Genomic DNA, 24,253 nt, shown 5'->3' with positions numbered 1-24,253 from the left:
TGGCCTCGGCGTTCCCCCCTGTCAGCTGGAGCAGCACTTCAGGGACTGGATCCACCTGCCTGATTGGACCAGGACCTTAGAAGTTACCCGTTGTTAATATCACAGTGAATTGTGTGGACATATGTGCCTCCCGCCCCCTCCCCCGGTTGCTCTCCCTGCTCTTAGAGAAAGTTGTCTGCAGAACATCACTGACTGAGCAAGTGTCAGAGTCCGCTCACACCGCCATACATCATGTAGGCTGTGTGAGAAACGAGTTCCTTTTCTTCCTCTGAAAGCCCCACATGTCCACATCCTCCTCTGCACACTTTCACTCCAGGGTTACACTACGACTAATAAAGCAGGGTTCCAGCAGCAAACTTAGAAATGGCTTAAAAGACGAGAAATGGACCAACTTTCAGTCAGATTTCCATCGAGAGGCCCTGGGAATGACCTGAGTTTATATGTGGGCGTCAAGAGTATGTGTCCTTTTGTAGTGAGTGAAAAAGGATTAATAATCTAAAAATGATGCTGTGGCGCCCTCTACTGTAGTACCAGGGAACGGCTGCATTTTCGCCTGAGGTAATGGAGTGAGAAAAGAGAAAACATTGTTTAATTCTCAAGAAAAACATTGACTATACTTTTTGGGAGTTTCTCTAACCAAACCCACTTATTCTACGACTTGGAAAAACACCAGAAGTAATACAAAATAAAGAATCAGACTTTAATTTTAGAATTACAATGGAAAAGATAACTCTCTTCAGGATCTTATGAATGAAATGAATGGAATGGTAAAAAAAAAACATGAGATTTAGAAATTCATATTTTTGATAATAAATGGGAACAATCTGTGAGGTACAACACAAAACAACACTAATACCCTCTAGTTAGATACAGAGGTGGAGAAGTACTCAGATCTTGTTCTTGAGTAAAGTAGCAGTACCAGAGTGCAGGAATACTCTGTCACAGTAAAAGTCCTGCATTCAAAATGTTCCTCCAGTGAAAGTAGAAAGTACTCTCATCTAAATGTACTTAAAGTGGCGACAGTAAAAGTAGTCATTGTTTGATTGGTCCATTTCAGAATAATATCTCTGATATGTTTTATAATGATTGATCATTAAAGTGTTCTCAGAGCTGGTAAAGGTGCAGCTAGTTTGAATGGCTTTGTATACTGCAGGGTAGCTGCTGAATTTACTCCAGGTGAACTAAAGTCTGATTTAAGGGCTGATTATATTTACCATCATTAATCCTGATCTGTAAAGTAACTGAAGGGATTAAATAAATGTAGTGGAGTAAAAGTGCAAAGCATAAAATGGAAATACTCATACTCAAATACTTGAGTTAATCTACCTAGTTACTTTACACTACTGGTTAGATGAAGTAATGTAGCAATGAGATTTATTATGCATCTGTTTTCCGTTAACTATATTCTCAAATGTATTATTGATCTTTTTTTCTCTTTGTTGATTGGTGAATTGTTATGTTACTTGTCAATTAATCTGTATTCTAAATTTAAAACGTCATAATCTTGGTTCATTGTCCTGCTGCAACACACACCTGCTGACATGATAGATTTAAAGGACATTTAAAACTCTTTCAATGCATGTAGGAGCCAAAATGCTTGTTTTGCCATAGCATATTTTTTCTGTGATTATCTTCATTTTCCATTTAAAACACGTTTTGAATTTGAGGCTGCCCTCTGGAGGGGGTCACCTAATTGGCATTCTCTGGTTTGAATAAAAGCTTAAAATAGTTGGTGAGCGGCCCCAGCCGTGGCGCAACTGGCTGGGGCACCTGTACCGTATGCCGGCGACCTGGATTTGATTCCCGACCCTTGGTCCTTTCCAGATCCCACCCCGACTCTCTCTCCCACTTTCCTGTCACTCTCCACTGTCCTATCCGATTAAAGGCAAAAAGCTCCCAAAAAATATTAAAAAATAAAAAATAAAAAAACAGTTGGTGAGCAACCCGACTTCTAATCGTATAAATTCATCTTATTCCTTCTTAAACGTTGCAGGCAAAATATTTGTCAGAATTCTGATTGGGTACGACTGGCACTCTGTCACTCTTCCTTGCAAAAAGTTTGCTTTGCAAGTTACAGTACAAAAAGAAAAACACAACTTTTGAAATAATGGTTATATTTTATACGGTTTTATAGTTGGCTAAGTAAGGAGAGCTGTAATCATAAAGGAAGCATGTGAACAAACACTACACTAACCTCCCTCACATTAAAATAATAGGAGAACCAGAGAAACCCCGGAAATCTATGATACATATAGCTTCATTAAATAATAAAAAACTGACATTGGTCAAATAAAACTATTTAGGTGTGTATTATGGTATCTTCCACCCAATGTGCTTTGCAAAATCAGACACATATACAAAGGGCTGAAAACGGAACCTCCATTTTACTTTGTTGGCACGAATAACAAAGACAGTTGGTAAATTAATAAAGATGATACTCTGGGTTAACTTGTCGATCATCAGAACACCGTGAGCAGGGCAAAGAGCCCGTAGAGTAGGGCACAGGGGTAAGCCACCAGCAGCTGCTGGCCTTCCATAGCCAGGGTAGAGATGAAGATCTTGGAGGCAGAGAGACTACACCAAGAAATTCCAAACACAGCCAGAACTGTTCCCAGGAAGCCTCTGTGGAAACAGGAAGACAGCTTGAAGCAGTTTCAAAAAGTCAACTTGAGTTGAACTTACTGAATCCTGCATGTTTGTGTCATTGGATCGTTTGTTTTGCGTCAGAACTAAAACAGCCTATTTAGGGTCGGTGCCCACACAGCGTATTTTTCCAGTGCTTTTAATTTTAAACAATCGATTAAGATTGGAATGCCGTCAGACACAGGCGCCTCGAGAAAAAGCATCACACCTAAAGATTTTGTGCAACTGCCCCAAGCGTTTCAAGTTGGAAATATTGTAACTTCTCAGAAAGTGGTGACCTCACTGAGGACATGTGAGGAGAATCTTGTTTTTTCATAACAAAGACCAAAACAACAATTTGTTGAGCAAATCAGTTTAGCAGCCGCTGAGGGTTGCTGTCGGTTAGTGTTGTACTTCTATTGTTGCTAAGCACCTTCACGCTCTTCAGCTTTTTGAGCAGTAACAAGTTCACTTATAGAAAGTGTAAGAGCCTTGCATCTTCTGATGGGTGCTCATGTTGTATAACAAATCAATGGCTTACATATACAGTATAGCAGCACAAATAGATAATCAAAAGCAATAGGGTAGTCTGTTGTACAACATCTGTGAAGCATTTTTTGGTAAAACTATCCCAGCACCCTGCAACATTTTCTGTCAGAAAAGGAACCGAGTGGAACCAGGGCCTTACAAGCTCATTGGCTTATTGACATGGATGCTGGTGACAAGTTGTTGGCTTATTATTCAATAATTGTATCAGTAGCTATTTATTGCTGCTGTGGTAACAGAAGTAAAAGTCCTGGTTCAGTTTTCCCATGGACAGTGTTACTATTCCGCTGATATTTCAGATCCAGTAGGCCTAAAGAACCTGAGCACTTGTTTTTTTCCCTCACTTTCCATTCGCTACTTCTTGTCCGGTCTTGGGTCAACTGTATTCAGCTGATTTTCCCTGCTCCATTTAATGCTCATTTAATTTGTTGCACACGTTACGACTTTAGTACCTACAGATTTAAATTGAAACTTTGAGACTGTGAACATTTTTTTTTTTTCCATTGTAAGTCAATGGGAAAAATCTTTTGGGTTACATGCAAGTTCTTTTGCCCCAATAAAAAATGTGCTTTAGCGCCATGCACACTTGCAATTCATTTTCATTTAGTGTTGGTATATACACTTTATATCAGATATGTTGTGTCCGATTTACAAGAACAAGAGAACAGTGTGGTTTGATGTCAATAAATAAAAGGTCTAATCTCGAAGCTGAAACAGATACAGCACCCCAGAGCACTTATGCTGGTGGTAACTTAACAGGTAGAATTCCTGATTCAAACAACAACTTTTATAATCCCCTTTCATAACCAACATTTTTTTTATCACCTGTGACTGGACTTACTGTAAAGAGTAAAAGACGGCGACTGCAGAGACCCCCACCATGGGAAGCAGGCAGTAGCCCAGGACGCTGGCCACACAGCCGTAAGACACAGCCAGGGAACTCATGAGACTCAGCAGGACGTACATCCCAATGCAGGCTGTCGCACTGAGCCCGTACACATACCCAAAGTGGGCTTTACCCGCCTGTATGTGTGAGAGAAAGGTAGCAGATGGGCAGTTGTTACATGTACTGTACATAAACATGGCTGAGATCGCAGTAATACTACCATGCTAGCGTCTCACCATCATTAACGTGACCCCCAGTGCCACACAGAAGAGGACCGGCCCGGTCAGATCAGTCTCGTTCATGATGCTGCCATCTGCAGGCTTAAAGGGGTTCAACACTGTCAGGGTCTTCTGCCAGATGTGGTCAAAATTGATGCCAAGTTCTAGACAATGGAAAACAGATAATGGAATACACAATCTTTGTACTTTTATTCCGCCCCTGGTCACCCAAATACTTTTTCTGATTGTACGTAGTGAAGTGCTATGTGGATTTTATTTAGAGATTCCGTGATTAGTTGGTACTCCAGTTGTTTGAAGGCGTCCACACATCTAGATTCCAACTAATTCAACATGGCTATATTGATTTAATCAGTTTTACCCTCAAGAAGGGACGGTTCCTCTTCAGGCAAATATGTTCCTGTTCCTTCCATTGTCCCAGAAGTCATGTCAGGTTGGTAGTACTGTCCAGCGTACTGCTGCTCCATGGAGGGATCGAAAGTTCCACTGAAGACAACGAGAGACAAGAATTACCAACTCGAGGATTTATGCCTCTGCCAACTTATTAACCCACAGTTTACATACATGTCTGCCCAAAAGGGCCTCCCATTTTCCTGAAATAATGTATGCTATTTCTGATAAAACTTTAGATTGTAACAAAGTGATCATTTCAAGGTACTATTTGTTTGGAATAGCAAACAGTCTACTTAGGAAATGATAAAAAAAATAAAATAAATCCTTTCCATGTCACCGCCGCTAAGCTAAAAGCGCCTGATGTTTGGTGTCTCGTTTAGCTACTTTTTTAGCAACCGCTGTTTAAAATTTCGAGACTTCGAGACAAGGGAACCAGAAGTGGTCAGATGTTCACGCACTTCCGGGTTTTAGTACTCATTCCTGCACCACTCTATATAAGGTTATCTTGAAAATTCTAAAGTCTTACCTGTCGTCATAATCAGGGTCTGTGGAGTTGTGGGACTCGTAGTAGGCCACAGTCTGACCCTGGTCATCGATGTAGTATCCTGACTGGTAGAAGTCCTGCTCAAAGGGCTGGAAGTCCCCCATGCTAACCAAAAGAACAAAATCAAGTCCAAAAAAATCACACACAAACAGAAATAAAGAGTCCACCTTTAGCGTACAGAGGCTTGATCAGGCCTTACTGGTTATTTCACTTAATGTTATTATTACAGGCAGTGTCAAGTCTTTGAAAAGGCCATTCTAATTATGAATGGCCAGATAAGCATGACCATGTTTTGTATCTATTTGTCAAACATCTGTCCATCAAACATGTTTACCTTCTTATTTGCACAAATGTAATCACACTATAGGAACTATTTTACATTAAACATTGTTTGTCATAGCAGGAAAAGCAAAGGTGAAGCTACGAAGAATAACTAATAAAGATGGCTCTTTCTCAGCTATTATTACAATGCAATGCATTACCAGTGCTTTAAGTCCAAAAGCTGTAAAAACAATGTCTACTGAAACTGACTTTCCATCTACATTACCCCTTGGTCGAGTTAACATATGTTTAAATATGTTAATTGACTTACACAAAGCCTAATTCTGACTTATGGAGAACTTGAGTGGTCATATTTAATAGAACATTAGCTTTCAATGATCAAACCTCTTGTTTCTCAGAGAACTCACCTGTTTTTGTCTGCAGTAGGCTTTCTCCCACACAGTAGTGTGTGTTTTCAGAGCTGACAGCATGGGAAGTCCTGTCTGGTCCAATATTCTATTAATAGTTGGTTATTTTTGGATTTGGTCTCAGGGAAAGGACAACTGCTCAGCTCCTCGTTATTCTGTTGCTACAGAAGCCAAGGGTTATTTTAAACACCTAAATAAACAAATAAAATGTGCATATTTATATAAAGATATTTATTTGCAATTTAAGTGGCATGAATTGCTGAAAAGGTATAATCATAATTTTTTTTGTAATACTAAGATTCAGTGGCCCGGCATAATATTAAAAATCCATAAGATAGTTTAATTGTCCTCTTTTTTTAAGGATAATAATTATTTGTTTAAGATGGTTAAAGCAATTAAACAGATCAATTAAATAATTTTAAAAAAAAGTGCAAGCATTTTGGTCATTGGACCAGTCGGACCATTAAATTAAGGCTCAAAGCAAACGTGTATAATATCAGGAATATACGTTTTTCTTTTTAAATCCACGAATTAAGTATTTTGTTATTTCTTACATTTTGTGTGAACGCTTTTACAATGTCCGGTACAGTAGATGGCGGGAAGCACCTTTTAAAGCTGTTTTTAGTCGGGCATTAATACCAACGAAGAAGAAAGCATTTGCGCAGGCAGCGGTGTTGCGCAGCAGTGACTCTCCTCAACATTTTTACAAGCTGTCATGTGATTGCTTAGTGGTTGTGTTTCTGTAGAGTGTAAGGTATGTGAACCCATTTCGTATTTTAGATTCTATTTTGTGTAGTTTGTTAGTATATAATTTTAACTCATTTCGCATGCACAGGTTAACCTAACTATAGGTACCAGTTTAACTGTATTCATTAAAGAAAAAACCTAAATAGACCTAATATCGGAAGTTATCTTGCTAAGTAGCTAACATGTCAACCTTACTCTGGAGTTTTCCTTCTACAGTTAACTCATATCAGCAGAAACTGAAGCTAACGTCACTCTAATGGAGCCTGTTCCTCTCAATTTCACTTATATTATATAGAAGGAAGACAACGCTACTCTTATAGAGCCCGTTTCTCCCTACAGTTGACGCATATTAACAGATAGTGAAGCTAATGACGCCTGTGTCTCCTAAATTAACTTAATGAGACAGAGAATGGAGTCCGTATTTTTCATACAGTTAGCTTATACTGACAGACGGTAAAGCTAACATCACTGTAATGGAGCCTGTTCCTTCACACAGTTTGCTTATATAAACAAACAATGAAGCTAACGTTAACTTTAATGAAGGCTGTTTCTCCCCACAGCTGCTGACCACTCTGCGTTTCATCATGGCTGATGTGAGTAGTGTGTGCGTTTGCGTGCGTAGAGGTAATAGAGTTGTTTATCAAAATGAAATATCGCGTTTACTGTTTACGATATATAACGTTACATCTTGTGGGCAGCATACAGTGCGTGAGGGCAATATTGTGGCGTAAAATTTGAGTTTGTGTAACATGACGTTAGCATGTAGCTCCACACTGTTGAGAGCTAACAGTAATACACTATATACTAATACACATGCACAACACGCATGGCTTTCAGATATTTCACAATAGACTGATAGTAACATGTGCACACAAAAGAGAAATACAAACGCATCTCAAAGAGACAAATCAATTACTTCTATTGACTTTACAATAAAGATTTTTGCATAAAAAACACAAAGTATGTTATTAAACTAGCCAACAGTTTATATAAGAAAGCTTAGTCGATTTTTTTAACATGCATTAATAAACAAATAGATTTCTGAATTTAATTTGACCAGTTTTGAGTTCTTTTTTCATTTGTTTCTGCTTCTTTCTGTATTGGGTAACTTTTTAAAATCTAATACTTTAACAACATTTTGCTGATAATAACCTTACTTCTACCTAAATTCCATTTCCAAAGCAACTTTTTCACTTTCAACAGAATATTCTAACAGTATGGTTATTACTTTTTTCTTGCGTAAGTGATCTGAATACATGTGTCTAACTTGTTGTTTTCCATCCAACACATTTTTCCTACAGGATTTGAAGAGATACCTGTACAAACAGCTGCAAAGGTGTGTACAACAAATGCACATTAATGTCCAAGTTAACAGAAAATCTATAAGGCTGCTTTGTGTACAATCTTCTGTGTGTTCTCCTTCAGTGTGGAAGGTCTGCATGCTGTGGTGGTGACAGACAGGGATGGAGTCCCAGTTATCAAAGGTAAGAAAACTTTCCTCATCTTGGACTGAATTGAGTGTACTCCTTTTCCTCTCTACGTATTACCACTGCGAATCACAGTAAAGGACAGCCACACTAATCCATGATATGTGGTTTTGCTGGGTTGGGTATTCCACCTATAGTCCTAGTTATGTAACTGTTCCATAAACACTCAATGGCAGTGGCCTGATGAAAGTGCAGCACTCATGTGATATTTGGCATGTATATACTCTACTTAGTGTTATCTGTAGTGAGTTGGAATATAGAATATTGGTTTACTAACCAACAACCCTTGAGTCCACACCAGCTTTACCCTAAATAAAAGTGCTTGTCAACGTGTCCAGGAAGATTTCCTTGTCCTGGACAAATTAGAGAAAGGCTGTAAAAAAGAATGACATCAAGGCATGTGGAATTATATTTTGATGAACAGTAGGCTTTTTCAAATAAAACAAGCCCCCTCAATAACAGCATTCCAGAACGCAAAAACAAAATTGTAATAATTGTGCAAGCTAACAAAATAAATTCCTCCAGCTCTAGCCTACATTGTCTCATACAAAATGAAACAGAGTAAAAGGTTTTATGAAGCAAAGCAAATACATGTAGGCCTGTCTGGCTCGTTACAATTTAATTAAGGCATGCTCCTGTCAATTAAACATAAAGCTTTGTTTTAGTTCTAGAATGTAGTAAAACTAATATACAATATAACTATTCTGTGTCAAGAGGCATGGTTTAGGTTTGCATTATATTTAAAATTCAGTAGTGGACTGTCAGTAGTGTGTTTGACTCAAAGGGATTAGTAGGTTACATCAGTGTGCGTTCTGCATGTTGTATTTGATCTGAACGGTCCTGGGGGAGCAGCAGTTCACTGTCTGTCTGATTCTTGTATGTAACACTGCCTCTGTGTCCCTGCAGTTGCCAATGACAACGCCCCGGTGCACGCTCTGAGGCCGGGCTTCCTGTCCACCTTCGCTCTAGCCACAGATCAGGGCAGCAAGCTGGGCCTGTCCAAGAACAAGAGCATCATCTGCTACTACAACACCTACCAGGTCTCCGCTCCGTCTCCAGACTGACACAGCAGCAGCTCACACACACTGTTATATTCAACGCCTACACATACGCGCCAAGCCGTCATTCGACAGCCCATAATGAGCTCTGATTTACTCTCCTTAAGGATTTTGGACTAACTTGTATTTTCTCTGTTGAGCAGATCGTGCAGTTCAACAGGTTACCACTGGTCATCAGCTTCATCGCCGGCAGCAACGCCAACACAGGTACAATCTCTTCAAAGGATCAGTCAAGAATAATCAATCACAGATATTATGATTGATCAGGGAGGTTTTTCAACAAGTTAATCCAGTATTGCTTAAAGGTCACCTATTATGCAAATATCCACTTGTTGTCCTGATCCATCTCTGTAAAAACCTGTCTGAAAATGAGATGATCAGATTTGGTCACTTTGTGATGTCACAATGTTTTTTTGGGGTTGTGCAGCCATTAGCTAATTACCAACCAAGGGAACACCCGCCCACCTTATCACCTGAATCTCCTCCTACAGCACCATTGTGGGTTTTTTAAACCAGTCATCTCTCAGAGGGGCGCGGCCAGCCGCAGTTCATTAGCATTTAAAGCTACAGACACTGAATCAGCACTTTAGGAACAGGGCTGAAACAGAGGGGTTTATGGGATTTGTATATATCTGAGACCTGTAATATACTGTTGAAAACAAGTGCAATAGGGGACCTTTAAGCTCTGTAACTAAAGAAACCTTATAAATCTTACATTTATAATTGCTTTTTTTGACAATCCAGTAAAAGCATGGTGTAATTTAGCAACATGTTGTAAACAATAATGAACATAGAAGACCCAAAGGGATCATTTAAGTCAGTATAAACACTTTCAAAAATAAATGTATGCTTAATCTTACGGAGCCTGAAGTAAGCGTGCGGCGCATTGTGTGTCCTCAGGTCTCATCATGAGTCTGGAGAAGGAGTTGGCCCCCCTCATAGAGGAGCTGAGGCAGGTGGTGGAGGTCACATAAGCTCCAACAGACCTCCTCTTCATCACGTTACATTATGATGGAACTCCTCTTCACGTCTCCATCTGTTGACTTTGCTTTCTACTCCTTTCTGCTTCTGATCAGCTTTTTAACAGACACAACCATGTTTATATGTCCAATCAAACATCAGCAACACCCAATAAATGTTTACTGCGAACAACTTCAATCATCTTTTTTATTGTTAATGTTGTCATGTTAAAACACACATTTCTAACCCCGTATTTGTGAGGGGAAGGAATATGATGACTTTCCATGTATTTTAGAGGGAGTTCAAACCTTCTCAGTTGCATTTCTCTCCTCTCTCTCTCTCTCTCTCTCTCACTATGTAGTTTAATATGTAAACGTTACAGTGTGCGGAAATATACAATTATTCAAAAAATCTGAATAAACAGGAAGTGCCAGAAATGTGCATTTTGTTCCTGTATTATGGTCTGGCAATGCAAAAATAAGGAAGATATATTATTATACCTAACTGACAGTGTAAAGTTCTGTTGGGTAGGTGCTACATTAAACTTTAATTTACCGTTGGTATTTATTTGACAGTTAGCATGTTGATTTTCCCCTGCTCAGCTGACTGGTGACATAAGCATGGGCACAGGTCACCTGACTACATCTTCATTTATTGATTTGTTCAGTAATGACTAATTTTCTATGCCGATCCAGAAGATCGAATTACAAGTGTTCCCTCTACTAAAAGCCAATGGGATTTATATATTTTTGCCATAATACATAGTGTCTCTACATCCGATTACTCCTGGTTTTAGACTTAATTGATATCGAGCTCTGAAAGCAGAAGTTTAGGGGAAATAATTGCAAGTACTCATTTCAATATTTTTGACAATTTATTAAAAAAAAGAGTTTGCCAACAAAAACAAATGTGTGCCGTGACTGCCGAGTGGCAAAGAAGAAATCCTCGGTAAGGCACAAACATGTATTTACTATCCTTATTAAATGTCCGTCCCGCTGCATCAACCTTTCTCCTGACACTTTGGTACTATCCATACTCTTTACGATTACATGACTTGGCTAAAGAAGAAACTGCACATTGAGTTTCAGTGAGCAGGTAATACAATCCAGACTCAATGTTGTTATGGAAATTGTATTTCTGTAAAAACGGCATAGAATTATATGATTAATGTTTGGCACTTTTGTGTAAGAGTGATCAGCTTTAGCGGTGTCCTTAAGAGTGGGGCAGAAATGTCGTAGGCTAACCCAGACGTTAGCATCACAAGGGCTCTATCGGCAGCAAGCAATGAGATTTCTCCATGTGGTTTTGGAACAGTGGAGAAAATAATGTATGTGTCAAACACATGTTTTTGATACACATTTCTTTCTGCAGAATAATCTCCACATCACCAACGCTAAGCTAAAGGCGGCTAGCATTTGACCTGATGATAGCATTCTCAATTAGTCACTTCTTTCTTGTTTTTATGATATGTAGGCTTCAACATCCATCAGTGGGGTTTTCACTGACCTATTTCATGTGTAACAAAAATCTGTTAAGTTTGTATTGCCCACAGACCTTATTTCAAGAATGTAACCAAAGACACATTTAATTCAGGAAGTACTGAGAGACGCTCTCATGGATTCATGCTAGCAAATATCTTTGAAGTAGCTCAAAATATATGCCAATCATTCAATGTAAAAACAAACGCTAGTGACCGAGCCACATCCAGGCCAGCCTAAATTTGATGCTATACTCTTCATGTGCTCTCCTTCATTGTTCCTTCCTCTATGGCCGTCCTCATCTCCTGGCGCTTTGCTCACAGCTGTCACCGACCTTTGCTTATCTGTGACTAAAAAAAGAGAATACATTCATTACATTTAGCTTCTATCCAAAGCATCTTCAATGACAAAGCAACTGATCCCAGCCCTGTGAGCTTACCAGTTGTAAGCCAAGTGAGCATTAAAGTGCTGCTGCCACAAAGAGATGTGCGTTTAACCAGCAGAGGATCAGTGGTTGACTTTAGGATGTGGGTTCATGTGACACAAGCTGAATGACTAATTACTCACGTTTTGTATTGTTGTAATCATCTACTTTCCCTTTAACCTTCACAAAAGTTCTGTAGCTCTTTTCTCTCCTCTTTGCTACACTATGATCTGAAGTGAAAGACATAGGCCCTTCATCAGTTTGAGTTGCACTTTCATTCTGAACAAACTCACCATTTTCCACCTCAGGATCTTGATCCACTCATCTGCCTCCACTCCCGTCTTTGCACAGAGATAAAATGTCCTTTCAGGAAACACTAAGCTGTGGACACAAAGAGGGGAGGACACCAGTTTTAACCCAGGGCATTTGATCTCATCTCTTGAGTCAGAGTCATGAACCTTGGTTAGGCCTTGGTTAGGCCTGTCCTCAGGGTCAAAGGAGAGGTTCACGACAATTTCTTTTTTACTGATTTTTCTTTCAGTCGTTTAAAGGCTTCAATATAACCCATGAGCCTCAGCAGTCACTCAATGACTAAAAGTAAATCACGGCCATAACATGTGGGTTGTAACACAAACCCTGTTATCCTGCGGTTTAGACTGATAACTGAGCAACAGTGGACTGTGTGTGAAGGGTAAAAGTGGTAACCTCTGTAAATCCACAGCTACCCTTCAGTCAACGTGAACCTTTCCCTCCCACCGCCATTTCCTTCTCTTAATGAACTACTTCCCCTTTTCTTTAAACACAGATATGGTATGTGACTGCCATGGGGAAGTTGCCTCAGAGCAGTGCTGTGGCTTATCTCTTCATAGGGTTGCTGTCATCAGAAATTAATTGCCTATCGAATCATTCAGCGAGTGGTTCTGTCCAGTTCCAGGGCTTTGCAGCAATGTATGTTAGATCTCAACCTGTTGGATATTTGGAGATTTTTTAATCCAGTGGCCAAAGAGTATACCTTTTTTTCCCAACAGACATAAATCATACTCAAGAATAGATTACATTTTTGTGTCGAAGACACTTTGCCCAGTAGTACAGACAGCTGATATTATTTTGGCTTCACTGTCCGACCACCATGCAATCAAAGTAAAATGTCTACTATCATCTACTAAACAAAAAGCATCCCGCTGGAGGTTCAACACTACTTTAATATCTAATAATGATTTCTGTTGCCAATTTAAAGCAAAACTGCAGGAATTTATCTCTCAAAATGTGGAATCAGTGGAAGATTTCAGTTATATTTGGGAGGCTATTAAGGGGTTTACAAAAGATAATGTTACATCATTGTCCTGCTTTTTAAATCACTCTCGTCAGCAAAGAATGGTTGAGTTGGAGCGACGGTTGGCATCTCTGGAGAAAGCACAACAAATACCCTTTTGCTCTTTACGAGCGGGTGAGTTTAGCATGGTGAAAAATGAGCTAAATGTATTATTGAGAACAAAAGCTGAGTTCTTAATTCAGCAGTCTACAGAACATCATTATTTTACTGGTAGTAGGCCCTCACACCAGTTAGCCCTTCGGCTCCGCTCCAATGAGCGACGGGCATGCGTTTCTGCAATACAATCTCCAGGCGGCAATATAGACTACTCCAGCTGAAATTAATGCAGCTTTTTCATGTTTCTATAAGACACTTTACAAATCTGAATACATTTCAGTAAAGACAGATATAATACTTCTCTCACTGACTTAAACATGGGAAAATTATCTGAAACAGAAGCAGCAGATTTAGGGGCAGACATTTCCTTAAATGAATTATGGGAATCAGTACAAGAAATGAATTTAGCTAAATCTCCTGGCCCAGATGGTATTCCCATTGAGATGTATATTCACTTTTATTCTGAATTGGGTCCCATGCTTCTAGAAATGATAAATATGTCTATTAGAAAGGGCTCTTTCCTAAAGCAAACAAATACAGCATTAATATCATTGCTTCTTAAAAAACATAAAGACCCAACATTATGTACTAGCTACCGGCCTATTTCATTATTAATGTAGACATGAAGATATATGCTAAAGTACTAGCACATCGCCTTAACAAATACCTAGGGAAACTTGTTCACTTTGATCAAACAGGCTTTGTGAAAGGCCGCTTTAGCTCAGATAATCTAAGGAGATTATTACATATTCTATTCCACTCCAGATTCCCCAGGTTTTCTTACTACATGCGGAATTTTAACTCTTGATGCCGCGAAGGCATTTGACAGACTAGAATGGGATTATCTCTGGGCCCTATTAGGTCACATGGGTCTCGGCAAACAATTTATTAAATATATTAAAGTTCTCTACAAAAACTCAGGCGCAATGGTGTTATCAGGCAATACTTGTTCACCACATTTTCACATCTGTAGAGGTTCTCGCCAGGGATGCCCACTGTCTCCCCTATTATTTGTTTTATCCCTAGAGCCTCTGGCTCAAAAACTGCGCCAATCCACCAATATTGCACCTTTTACAATAAACTCCACCATTCACCATACATCACTTTATGCAGATGAAGTACTTCTCTTCATTAGTAAACTCTCACAGTCACTTACTCATATCAGTAAGTTATTTTCCGGTTTCAGTAGCATCTCAGGGTACAAAATAAATGGGCAAAAAAAGTTGCTCTGGTGATGATTTGACCCAATTCAATATCCCAGTGGTAAATCAATTTAAATATCTTGGAATTGATATTTTCCCAACTCTAGAAACCACAGTTATCAATAATTACAGTACAGTTTTAAATAAGATCAAAGTAGATTTGGGGAAGTGGATATCGAGACCGATATCTTTTGATGCCAGGATCTCAATCATTAAAATGATGGTATTACCTCGAATACATTTTAGAGGGGGCTGAAGATCACTCACCAGGGAGGGAAATAAGGGTACTGAATACACTTATATTGTGTGAATGTGTGTGCATGCATGCTTTTGTGCATGCGTACGTTCGTGCGTGTGTAAAGGATTAAGTTTTGTATACGTGTGTGCAGGTGTACGTCTGTATCTGCTTGTGCATGTAATGGCAATCTAAGTTAATGTATATATGTATTTTATTTGCAAATTACCGGGTGTATGTACATGCACAATATACCATGAATTTATTTAAGTTTAATTTAAAACGATATCTGTATGTGTATACATGCTCTTTCTGTTAATATGAATTCATCAAAAATAACAATAAAAAGTTGTGAACAAAAAAGAAATGAATTGCCTATATTTGTCTCTTGCTCTTTAATAAAATAGCATGCTTCATTCACTTTGTGTGAGCTTTTATTATCTGTTGTACAATTCTCAATTTCAGTTATTAAATCTTTAAATTATTTTGTCAATTAAATATGTAGGATATTTCCTATTTCAGAATTGGGATGGCAGGAGGGAGGAGCCTTATTGACCAGACGCTACACTCAGCAACTGCTTTATGATGCACACCATTGCTTCTTAATACAAATGTACCACCTTTATAACATCCTTTTAAGAATAAGGCACAGGGCAGCACAGTCCTACTCGGCTAAATAACAGAGCTAACGGCTATCAGCTAATGTTACCGGAGCGAGGAAGCCAGTAAGACACATTATGAAGTGTTCAAGGTCTTTACTGTAAAAATGAGTAAAGGTGGAAGGTTAAATTATTGTTATCACAACGTGTTTAAACTGCATTTTGTGAAATGTACAAACGGTGAGAAATTTTACAGCACTATTAATCCTCAACACCGGAGTCCCTCAAGGCTGTGTGCTCGGTCATCTTCTCTACTCCCTGTTCACACACGACAGCGTGGCCACACACAGCTCCAACACCATGCAATACACCTTTGAATCTTGAATAGGTATAAGAGAAAGAATTATGACATGTTTAACTTTGTTACACCAGCTCTAAGCAACTATTATTAAAACTACTATTGCAAGTTTTTCTATTTTATTAAAAGCAGGAATTTAATACACATTTTTGATATCAAAAATCTTTGAATCTCACTGGTATCGGTATTGACAACTACATATCTGGTGTGCCTAAAATCAGATTCGGGAGCGTTTCACAAATATTCAACTCACTTTTCATGAAGCAAGCAAAGCCGATAAGGTCTGAAATCCTTAATGGATCAATTCATTTGAGATTCACTGCTTGACAAAAATTCCATTAATCGTGATTAAATATTTTAATTGATTTACAACCCTACTCTCAATATACTGATTATGTATCTCGACATTGTAAGTTAAACATGGCATTTCAGTCCTGATGTTCAAGAGCTTTCAAACACATCGCTAGGTCCTCATCAGCTGATTGAACCTGACCTAAGAATGGAACTTTTTTATTGGGCTTTAATGGGCTACAGCATGGAAAATCCATCAGAATTATTGGACACCATAGTGTTTAGCCCTGAAACCCTTTGCCTGTACAACAACCCAGTTAGCCAGAAAAATAACTCTAAGTGACTTTATTTAAAATGATAAGCAGCTTTCATTGGAAGATGTTATGGTAGGGTTAGGGTTAGAGGCTGCCATACAAGGTGCCAACTGCTCAAGAAAGGCATTTGGGAGTTCTGCAGTTATGTATCTTGCTCAATGTCACTTTGACATGTTGACTGCAAGGTCTGAAGATCACACCAATGGCCTTCTGATTGGTGGAAGGCCATCTACCTTCAAGTCACCCCAAACACACACTCACTAATGCAACCTCTTAGTGCTGAATAAGGTCTTACCACTACATCACTTACCAGAAACAGTTGACTCTGTCCTGAGAGTAGTCAAACTGTACTGCAGATAAGCCTCTGAGGTCCAGGGTCCGAATGGGTTCCTCACACTGCAACACAGACACACACTGTAGAGCTCACACATACCCTCACAAACCCTGATAGTGATTGTCTGGGACTGACAGCAGATTAAACTCAATACTAGCCAAATACTCTAATAAAATATTTGAAGTGTTGCCATGAGGCTAATGAGAGACTCACCATTTTGTCTTTGAAGTATTTGAGGTCATATCTGTTGAGTGTGAACCATCTCTGTTTCCAGTTCTGCACAAAGGATTACAAGTCTGATCAGATACAGAAGGTCTTGTCTTGTTGTGTACAAGCTCCTGGTACACTTGTTTGGCGATGTTCTTACCTTAATAAATGCTCCTTGTTTCAACAGATAGCCTTCCTTTGTGCCTAGCTGCAAACACATGCTTCAAGTTAGTACTAACTTTCAAGATAATTCGGATTCACAGCAAACCTTGATCTGGGCCAAAATCATCTTCACTCAACTGACTAGCTTTTCTGGGTTCTTCATCAGTGAAGTTGTTCATTTGCATTGATCTTGGCAGTGGTGAGGCCTTCAATGTTGAGCTGCAGAATTGTTGTACCTTAGCATTTGACTTGAGAGTGCTATGCGGTCTGCAAATGGATACCGTTGTCTGACTGATATTGACAATGACACGTTGGCCTGGCTCGCATGAAAGGTATTTCAGTAAGTCAAGTCAAGTATGGAAGTCCCATGACATGAATCCAGCTGGTGTCATGGCGGAAGTATTAACCTCTATCTAACGTCTGCTGAACAAGAACCTTTGACCACAATATACTGTACAACTGTTGTAGCTCTATTAATCTTTCCAAGTTTTTCCCGATTTAAAAACTTCACCAAGTGCCCGTTGCTAAGGAGTATTGATCTTACTTAGATACTTAGATTGATATTAGGAAGGATACGTGCTTTGTATGCAGTCTATATAGAAAATGCTACCCAATAAACAAAAATAAGCAAATTAAGTCCAGAAAGAGGTCCAGCGGGTCAAATTCCTGTCTTAAGCTGGAGCTGGTAACTTTGCTCACATCACAGCGGTATTTGAAATATTCTGGAATCAGCTGCTGTCATACCGATGGGGCGGTGGGCACCAGGTCGTTTTCCGTGCGGCCCGTCTGTACTGCTGTGTGAACTCGCACTGACTCGTAGATGGATGGCTCCTCCACCCGCCACGGATACGGACTCTTCAGCACCATCAGAGTTCCTGGTTTAGAAGCAGAGGGGGGAGTTACACGCCTGAAGATTAAACATGTATTTAAAATGTTGATCTTGTAGTCAAAGTTTTTCCTTTTTTTAAACAAGTTAATTCCTCTTTCTGTATTCATCCTGCACCATTAACTACCAAAGCAAATTCATTATGTGTGTAAACATACTTGGCAATAAGCCTGATTCTGATAATGCTCTGACATACTGTATATCTCCACATAAATTCAAATATTCAAATTAATCTCTCAAAATGGAATTTTCTTTAACCTCTGGAGTAAAACACAAAATTAATGTTTCCTACAAAGGACAACATGTCTGATCCTTCTCTCGAAAGCTGAACCCCTGCTAGGAGGTAATGAGCAAAAAGCTGCAGTAATTGTGTGGCGGGACGTTTGCCTTTCTCAGCCTGAGATCTGTTTAAATTTAGCCTAAGATCAGCCTGTGATCAGCTAGAGATCAGCCTGTGATCATAGAGATCAGCCAGAGATCAGTCTGAGATCAGTCTGAGATCAGCCTGTGATCATAGAGATCAGCCAGAGATCAGCCTGAGATCAGTCCGAGATCAGCCAGAGATCAGTCTGAAATCAATCTTTGAGTCCATGCCTCTCAGGTTTAAGTATCTCCGCCCCGACCAGCTTTATGGCATCTATTAAACAATCTTTAATTCTTTCAGCATTTCTCCTGTTAACATACTCTACTTCACACTTCTGCCTGTTTATATTTAAGCTGTTTGCACCTTTGTAAGACAAACTTGTAATGGAATTAAAGTGATTTATAGTATAAACCTTCACTAGTGAAGAATTGAAGCAGAGGTATGTCTTATTTTGCTGTATTTGCAGGTATCATGCAGTTGGTTGGAACTTACCTGCGTCACTGCCCAGCAGAGGCTGGTTAGCAAAGTGATTGACAAAGTCCTGAAGGGTTGGGTATTCGTTGAAGCCAAACACGTAGCCGTTATCTTTGCGTGTCACGTGGAAATGTTTGACAGAATCCTTCGCCCTGTGAGCCAGATGACAAACAAACCATATTTAGTATTTAAGTTGTTCACATGCAAAATAAATCAAATGTAGGTAAGTAATCTTAGTATTGTATAAGTATTTTCAGATGAATTACTATCCTGGTAATAGCTTTTGACATGCAACATGTGAGCAAGTAGCTGAAAGACAAGGGGCATATTAACACACAATGTTTTTTGTGGACACTATTATATCCCCCTAGTAGGCAAGACCAGGGGTTCCGACCGATCAGATTCAAATTGATTGAAATAAAACTTTAAAATGGTAACACACATGGAGACAAACTTAAGAAAGTACATTTTAGCAGCTCATATCGTTTTGCCTGTTCTGCCTTAGCTGTTCAGCTTATTTGATCAACCTTCATAAAGGCTAACAACCAATCTATTTAGAGGTCGACTGACCGATTGTATCAGCCTTGCATTTTTACACCTGTTGTACTAACTTCCACAGAGGTGTACTCTTTCCTTCAGAATAAGTGTGTGTCACCAGCGAACTGACCTGACAGACAGAGCGAAGCAGCCCTCTCCCTCATTACTGTTCCTCAGGAGATAACTTCCATCAGTCCCATTGGACAGGAGGAGAGCCTCTGCTGCATGGCGGGACAGGTCATGGTGGTACCACCTTCAACACAACAAACCACAATTGCCCTGTAACTCTGTAGTACTGTGGTGCACTCAGAGGCAATGTTGATCTATTCAATTTTCTTTTGAGAAGTCGTCTAATTTGCCACCCTCTTGCAGTAGAACGTTTGTAACCCACAGTGTATCTAAAGGCCTCTTGGCTCAAAGGAAATCAATCACATTTTTATTATAAGACCAATTATACAAATGAGCCTCATGGAGCGTTACTGTACAGTGGAAATGTAATATTATTATGGTTGCATCAAGAATTTAAATAAAATGGACATTCTAATTTATAATTATATTTAATTGAGGTTATAAAGTCCTGTAATTAAGGGTGTACCAACTGCAATTTTTGACTTTATTTGCCAATGAGCCAAAGAGAGAAAATAGGGCTAACATCGGCATTAGTATATTCCGATCTGTAATATATTCTTAATATTATTTTTCGTAGAGAATATCATGTCCAATCTACCACCCAGCATCAAAATCTTGAATGATTTAAACTTGTGAATGGCTTCTGGATCCCATTTTTCAATATGTACACAACATCAGATGTGAACCATCATTCTGTGATCTCACTCTGGTCTGATCAGACTGATATATATATATATATATATGTTTGTGTTTACTCTTTTTTTAGGGACAGCCCAGCAAACCGAAACTTTTGTGCGCCTGAGGGTGGTGCACAATCATCTATTTACGGGGGGAGGGATAAGGCCATTAATGGCTATCAGTGAGAAGCTCTTGCGGGATTAAATGTTGTTAGACAAATGCACCAATAATTTGCAATGTTTGTAATGTACCTATGTAATTGTAATTTATATAATTTACTTATATGTTGATAGCACTTTGATTGAGCATATGAGCTTGGAAGACCAGGTCACTCCAGTTCAGGCAAAAAAGAAATGGGACAACCTGAAGAGTAAATATAAGGTGAGGATAAAGGATAAAAGCGGAAACGCAGTATTAAAAGCGGAAGCCAACCCTAGCGAGTCGTTCCAAACTCCAGCGCTCCGAACACTAGGTAGCGCTAGGTAGCAACAGAGTGAGTGGCTAAGAACGATGACGTTGAGGTCGTGCGCAAGTTTGAGTTGTAGCTCAGCGATGGCGGCGGAGAAAGATGCGAGCGAAGCCAATCGGTCCGTTGTGGCAACGCTGCCGCGCATGACATACGTCACGACCAAACGTTAGCAATTGGTTATGGCAGAGTGGCACTGGGCAGATCCAATAGTTTTAAACTTCAACAGATTACCCGCCTTCAAGTAAAAAACACTTGCCAATGGGGAGTGCCCAGACTCTCTGTACAAATGAAATGTAGTACGAGAGTCCGGCAGGACCAGGCTACCATTTATGCCGGCTGCACACTACATGCGGTAATACGTATCCGATTTGACCGGAAGTCATTCAATGTCAATGGAGATCCGCACTCCGTATGCGATCAGCTCCGGTCGAGAGCGGTGCGGAAGAAACACCGCATCCGAGGCCCTCCGCATACGTTAAAAATATTGAACTCCTCCGGTCAACCGCAAAGCTCGACCGTACGGCTGGTAGGACCGGAAGTTGTTGTTGCTATGGTGCCAATAAACAAACGTAAATTACTTTGCTGTTATAATAATAAAAACAACATTACAAGTGTAATTGTGAATATTTTTCATTCATAATTTGAAGTGTAAATTAAATGCTACTGTATTTAATGTAAATAAAGGTTGATGTTCTCAATTTGTTGCTTACCACAGCTAAAACGATAGCTATGCTGCGCTAGCAGCGCTAGCTATGCTATCGTGACATCGGCGTCATAATAAACCAACCAAAAGATTTGAACGGACCTGTCTTGCCTGCCGTGCGTGCTACATCCTCCCACGCCATAGCTTTGATGTTTATATTTCTGTATCCCTCTGCGGACAGGTCGTACAGCACCCGGTGCCCTGAAACCGCCAGGATGATTTTCTCAGACCCGTCCGCCATGTTTTTTTTTTTTTTTTTACCGGAGCCTCGACTTGTACGGATTATTTTTTTAGGTAGTACGGTGTCCACTAGATGGCGTATTCCGGCCACCGGAGTCATTTTCCGCATGTAGTGTGCAGCCGGCATTAGCTCCATCTCCCTTGAAAATCTTGAAATATATATATATATAGGTCAGGAAATGCGCACTAATCGGTAATCTTGTGAGCGAGTAACAGTGGCGGGCAAGCGTCTTTAACACTGTAAATCCTTTCCTTTCTCTTCATTAACTCGCGATCTTTACATCTCTGCATCAACATCGGTACCGGCTAAGTTGTAATCATGGCAATGCCAGTGGTTAATATTTTAATTGTTGAAATTGTTATTGGTGAGAGTAGTTTGTTTATACACCAGCTACGTTTGCATACAATTCATGCAAAAATACGTATCCATACGTTGCAAAAATGTTTGAATAATCCCACAGCTCTTTCAGCTTAATGAATTTTGTGCATTTATATTATATGAATAACGTAATACGGCGCAAAATATTTGTGAAAACTAGCTAACTTCACTATGCTTTCTTGACTTTGGGAAACGCCCAGAGTACTGAAGGCAAATGAAAATTGAGCGAAAGTTGCCCAATCTTTAATGAGTTTACTTAACAGTTTTAAAGAAAGGAGGAATGTGAAAGCATGCAAAGGAAACGAATAAGGGGAAGTGAAAATTCACTATTTGCATTAAGAGTTGCTGAGTGTAAAAAACAGGAAATCACAAAGCATTACCGGCCCACAGATCCCCAGAAATCTCTGTTTTAATCTATTTAATAGCTCATAATGTTCAATGCCGCACATTATGTCCTTATCATTGAGTGACGTTAATGGTGGTTCTATATTACTGACAGGTGTTTCTAATGTTTATGGGGCACAGACTAAGACACAGCTGAAAAAGAATGATGTCACTCAGTGTGAATAGATTTGTTTCATGTTGCTTCCTAACAGTGGTGTAAGTAAAGTACATTTACTGAGATAATATACTAATATTTATAATAAATATTTCAAATTTGACTTGTACTTTAACTGGGTATTTCTTTTTACTGCTCATTTGTCATAGCAACAACTTTTACTCAACTATATTGATCAGATAGCTTTACTAGTTACCCTACAGATTAAGATGGTTAGCTAATACTAAATAGCTATAAATCTACTTATAAACAAACACTGACATTCGTATAGGTAACAGCAGCAGTATATAAATTAAATTAAATAAGCTCCACCTTTTCAAACTGTAATAGACACTTTAATGCATCAATACTCATATTCCAGTCATTTCGTATTTATGATTCTAAAATAGGCCATAACAAGTACTTTTACTCAAATATTAGAAACATTTTGAATGCATGACTTTTACTGCTAATTTCACTTAAGTGTAAAATCTGAGTACCACCAATAGACTTTAATGCTGCCTGTGTATTGTGACGGAACATAATTTAACTCAAACATATATTATTATGATTATATAATATATTATATTATTTTTCTTTAGATATAATTAATTTCTTATAAATTATATTTTTGTAGGTTCGGCTACCTTAAGAGGTCCACAGAAATAGCAAACAGTAAGCAATCTCAAGAGGCTGATTGTTGAGCTATATGCAAATCCTTTTCAGTAGTAGTCGTGTAGGAATTCTTACAGTCGCGAGCGTTGAGAAAAATGGAGAAGTTACGGTCATTTATGACTAATAATCAATTATATAATGTCGAATCAACTAAGACAGGCTACTGTTTTTGAATCTTGTTAAAATATTATCGAAACATTCTTTATGTTGGTGATGACTAAGAATAGTTTTAAAATCCATTCATTTCAAACGGATTCTGGTACAGTTTCAATTGGCGCTCGTGACCCGTTTCCTGAAGCGTCTCGTTCACCTCCCGTTGGTTAAGTACCTTTTTGCAAAGAAATACATTAAAGTCAAAACGCAGGCTTACCCTAAAGTCTCTAACTCGTCGGTACAGGAGTCGTCACTGTAGAAACTCATCTCTCTCTGAGGTCTCAGTCAGTGTGTCGCTTTGACATACACACACCCACACGCGCACATAGTGAAAGCTGACAACTCAGTCAGACACGCCTAGAGGCAGTGGTTTAACTAAGTACATTTACTCAAGTATTGTACTTTACTGTGAGCTACTTTACTTGAGTATTTTTATTTACATATTTAATTAATTCTCAGATTTAGGTTATCAATAAAAAATAAAAATCAACAAATAGTTCATCATATATTATTAAACTACCCCCAGTTGTAGATAAGGTAATTCAAATCAACAGTACTTTTCTTTTAGTGCAACATTAAAGTGTACATAAAAAGGCACCAACAATCTTTATACATTTTAAATATATTGTGCTTAAATTGGCCAGTCTGCATTATAACATTGGTACTTAACGTATATTTTTATGCCAATACTTTTGTTTTTTTACTTAATTACAGTTTGAATGCAGGGATTTTAGTTGTAACTGAGTATTTTTACATTGTAGTATTGTTCCTTTCTTTGAATTACATATTTGGAGTACTTCTTCAACCTCTGCCTAGAGGAAATACTG

The 24,253-nt window shown here is 38.9% G+C and overlaps 3 protein-coding genes across 3 annotated transcripts; 1 reads left to right on the top strand and 2 right to left on the bottom strand.

The window, feature by feature from the left end:
- Positions 1-686: 686 nt before the first annotated feature.
- On the bottom strand, positions 687-6,043 carry LOC134881707 (protein YIPF7-like). The gene is made up of 6 exons (XM_063909229.1): positions 5,917-6,043; positions 5,210-5,332; positions 4,652-4,776; positions 4,291-4,436; positions 4,010-4,191; positions 687-2,622 (listed from the first exon to the last, which is right to left on the bottom strand). Exons 2-6 carry the CDS (start codon positions 5,329-5,331, stop codon positions 2,460-2,462), a joined length of 738 nt encoding a protein of 245 aa, XP_063765299.1. The 5' UTR covers position 5,332; positions 5,917-6,043; the 3' UTR covers positions 687-2,459.
- A 504-nt stretch (positions 6,044-6,547) lies between these two features.
- On the top strand, positions 6,548-10,366 carry lamtor3 (late endosomal/lysosomal adaptor, MAPK and MTOR activator 3). Its single transcript, XM_063908594.1, has 7 exons — positions 6,548-6,670; positions 7,224-7,256; positions 7,965-7,999; positions 8,089-8,147; positions 9,057-9,190; positions 9,352-9,415; positions 10,109-10,366. Exons 2-7 carry the CDS (start codon positions 7,248-7,250, stop codon positions 10,180-10,182), a joined length of 375 nt encoding a protein of 124 aa, XP_063764664.1. The 5' UTR covers positions 6,548-6,670; positions 7,224-7,247; the 3' UTR covers positions 10,183-10,366.
- Positions 10,367-11,029: 663 nt separating this feature from the next.
- Positions 11,030-23,751, bottom strand: dapp1 (dual adaptor of phosphotyrosine and 3-phosphoinositides). Its single transcript, XM_063908593.1, has 9 exons — positions 23,644-23,751; positions 19,593-19,715; positions 18,944-19,077; positions 17,946-18,076; positions 17,200-17,247; positions 17,046-17,108; positions 16,809-16,894; positions 12,364-12,451; positions 11,030-11,996 (listed from the first exon to the last, which is right to left on the bottom strand). Exons 1-9 carry the CDS (start codon positions 23,691-23,693, stop codon positions 11,973-11,975), a joined length of 747 nt encoding a protein of 248 aa, XP_063764663.1. The 5' UTR covers positions 23,694-23,751; the 3' UTR covers positions 11,030-11,972.
- Between the last annotated feature and the right edge of the window lie 502 nt (positions 23,752-24,253).

Source organism: Eleginops maclovinus, chromosome 19, assembly GCF_036324505.1.
Source record: "Eleginops maclovinus isolate JMC-PN-2008 ecotype Puerto Natales chromosome 19, JC_Emac_rtc_rv5, whole genome shotgun sequence".
Lineage (NCBI taxonomy): Eukaryota > Metazoa > Chordata > Actinopteri > Perciformes > Eleginopidae > Eleginops > Eleginops maclovinus.
Note: the sequence above shows the minus strand (reverse complement) of the source record. Positions and strands in the feature narration are given on the sequence as shown.

What these genes read in the sequence shown, in the direction of transcription:
- LOC134881707 (XM_063909229.1), bottom strand. Translation starts at nt 5,331, where the DNA reads ATGGGGGACTTCCAGCCCTTTGAGCAGGACTTCTACCAGTCAGGATAC. An exon ending in TGGGGGTCACGTTAATGATG is followed by an intron (nt 4,192 to 4,290) that starts GTGAGACGCTAG and finishes TCACACATACAG; the next exon opens with GCGGGTAAAGCCCACTTTGG. An exon ending in GCCGTCTTTTACTCTTTACA is followed by an intron (nt 2,623 to 4,009) that starts GTAAGTCCAGTC and finishes CTGTTTCCACAG; the next exon opens with AGGCTTCCTGGGAACAGTTC.
- lamtor3 (XM_063908594.1), top strand. An exon ending in TGGAGTCCCAGTTATCAAAG is followed by an intron (nt 8,148 to 9,056) that starts GTAAGAAAACTT and finishes GTGTCCCTGCAG; the next exon opens with TTGCCAATGACAACGCCCCG. An exon ending in GCTACTACAACACCTACCAG is followed by an intron (nt 9,191 to 9,351) that starts GTCTCCGCTCCG and finishes TCTGTTGAGCAG; the next exon opens with ATCGTGCAGTTCAACAGGTT.
- dapp1 (XM_063908593.1), bottom strand. Translation starts at nt 23,693, where the DNA reads ATGAGTTTCTACAGTGACGACTCCTGTACCGACGAGTTAGAGACTTTA. An exon ending in TCTGCTGGGCAGTGACGCAG is followed by an intron (nt 18,077 to 18,943) that starts GTAAGTTCCAAC and finishes CTTCTAAACCAG; the next exon opens with GAACTCTGATGGTGCTGAAG. An exon ending in GACAGAGTCAACTGTTTCTG is followed by an intron (nt 12,452 to 16,808) that starts GTAAGTGATGTA and finishes TTGTGTCCACAG; the next exon opens with CTTAGTGTTTCCTGAAAGGA.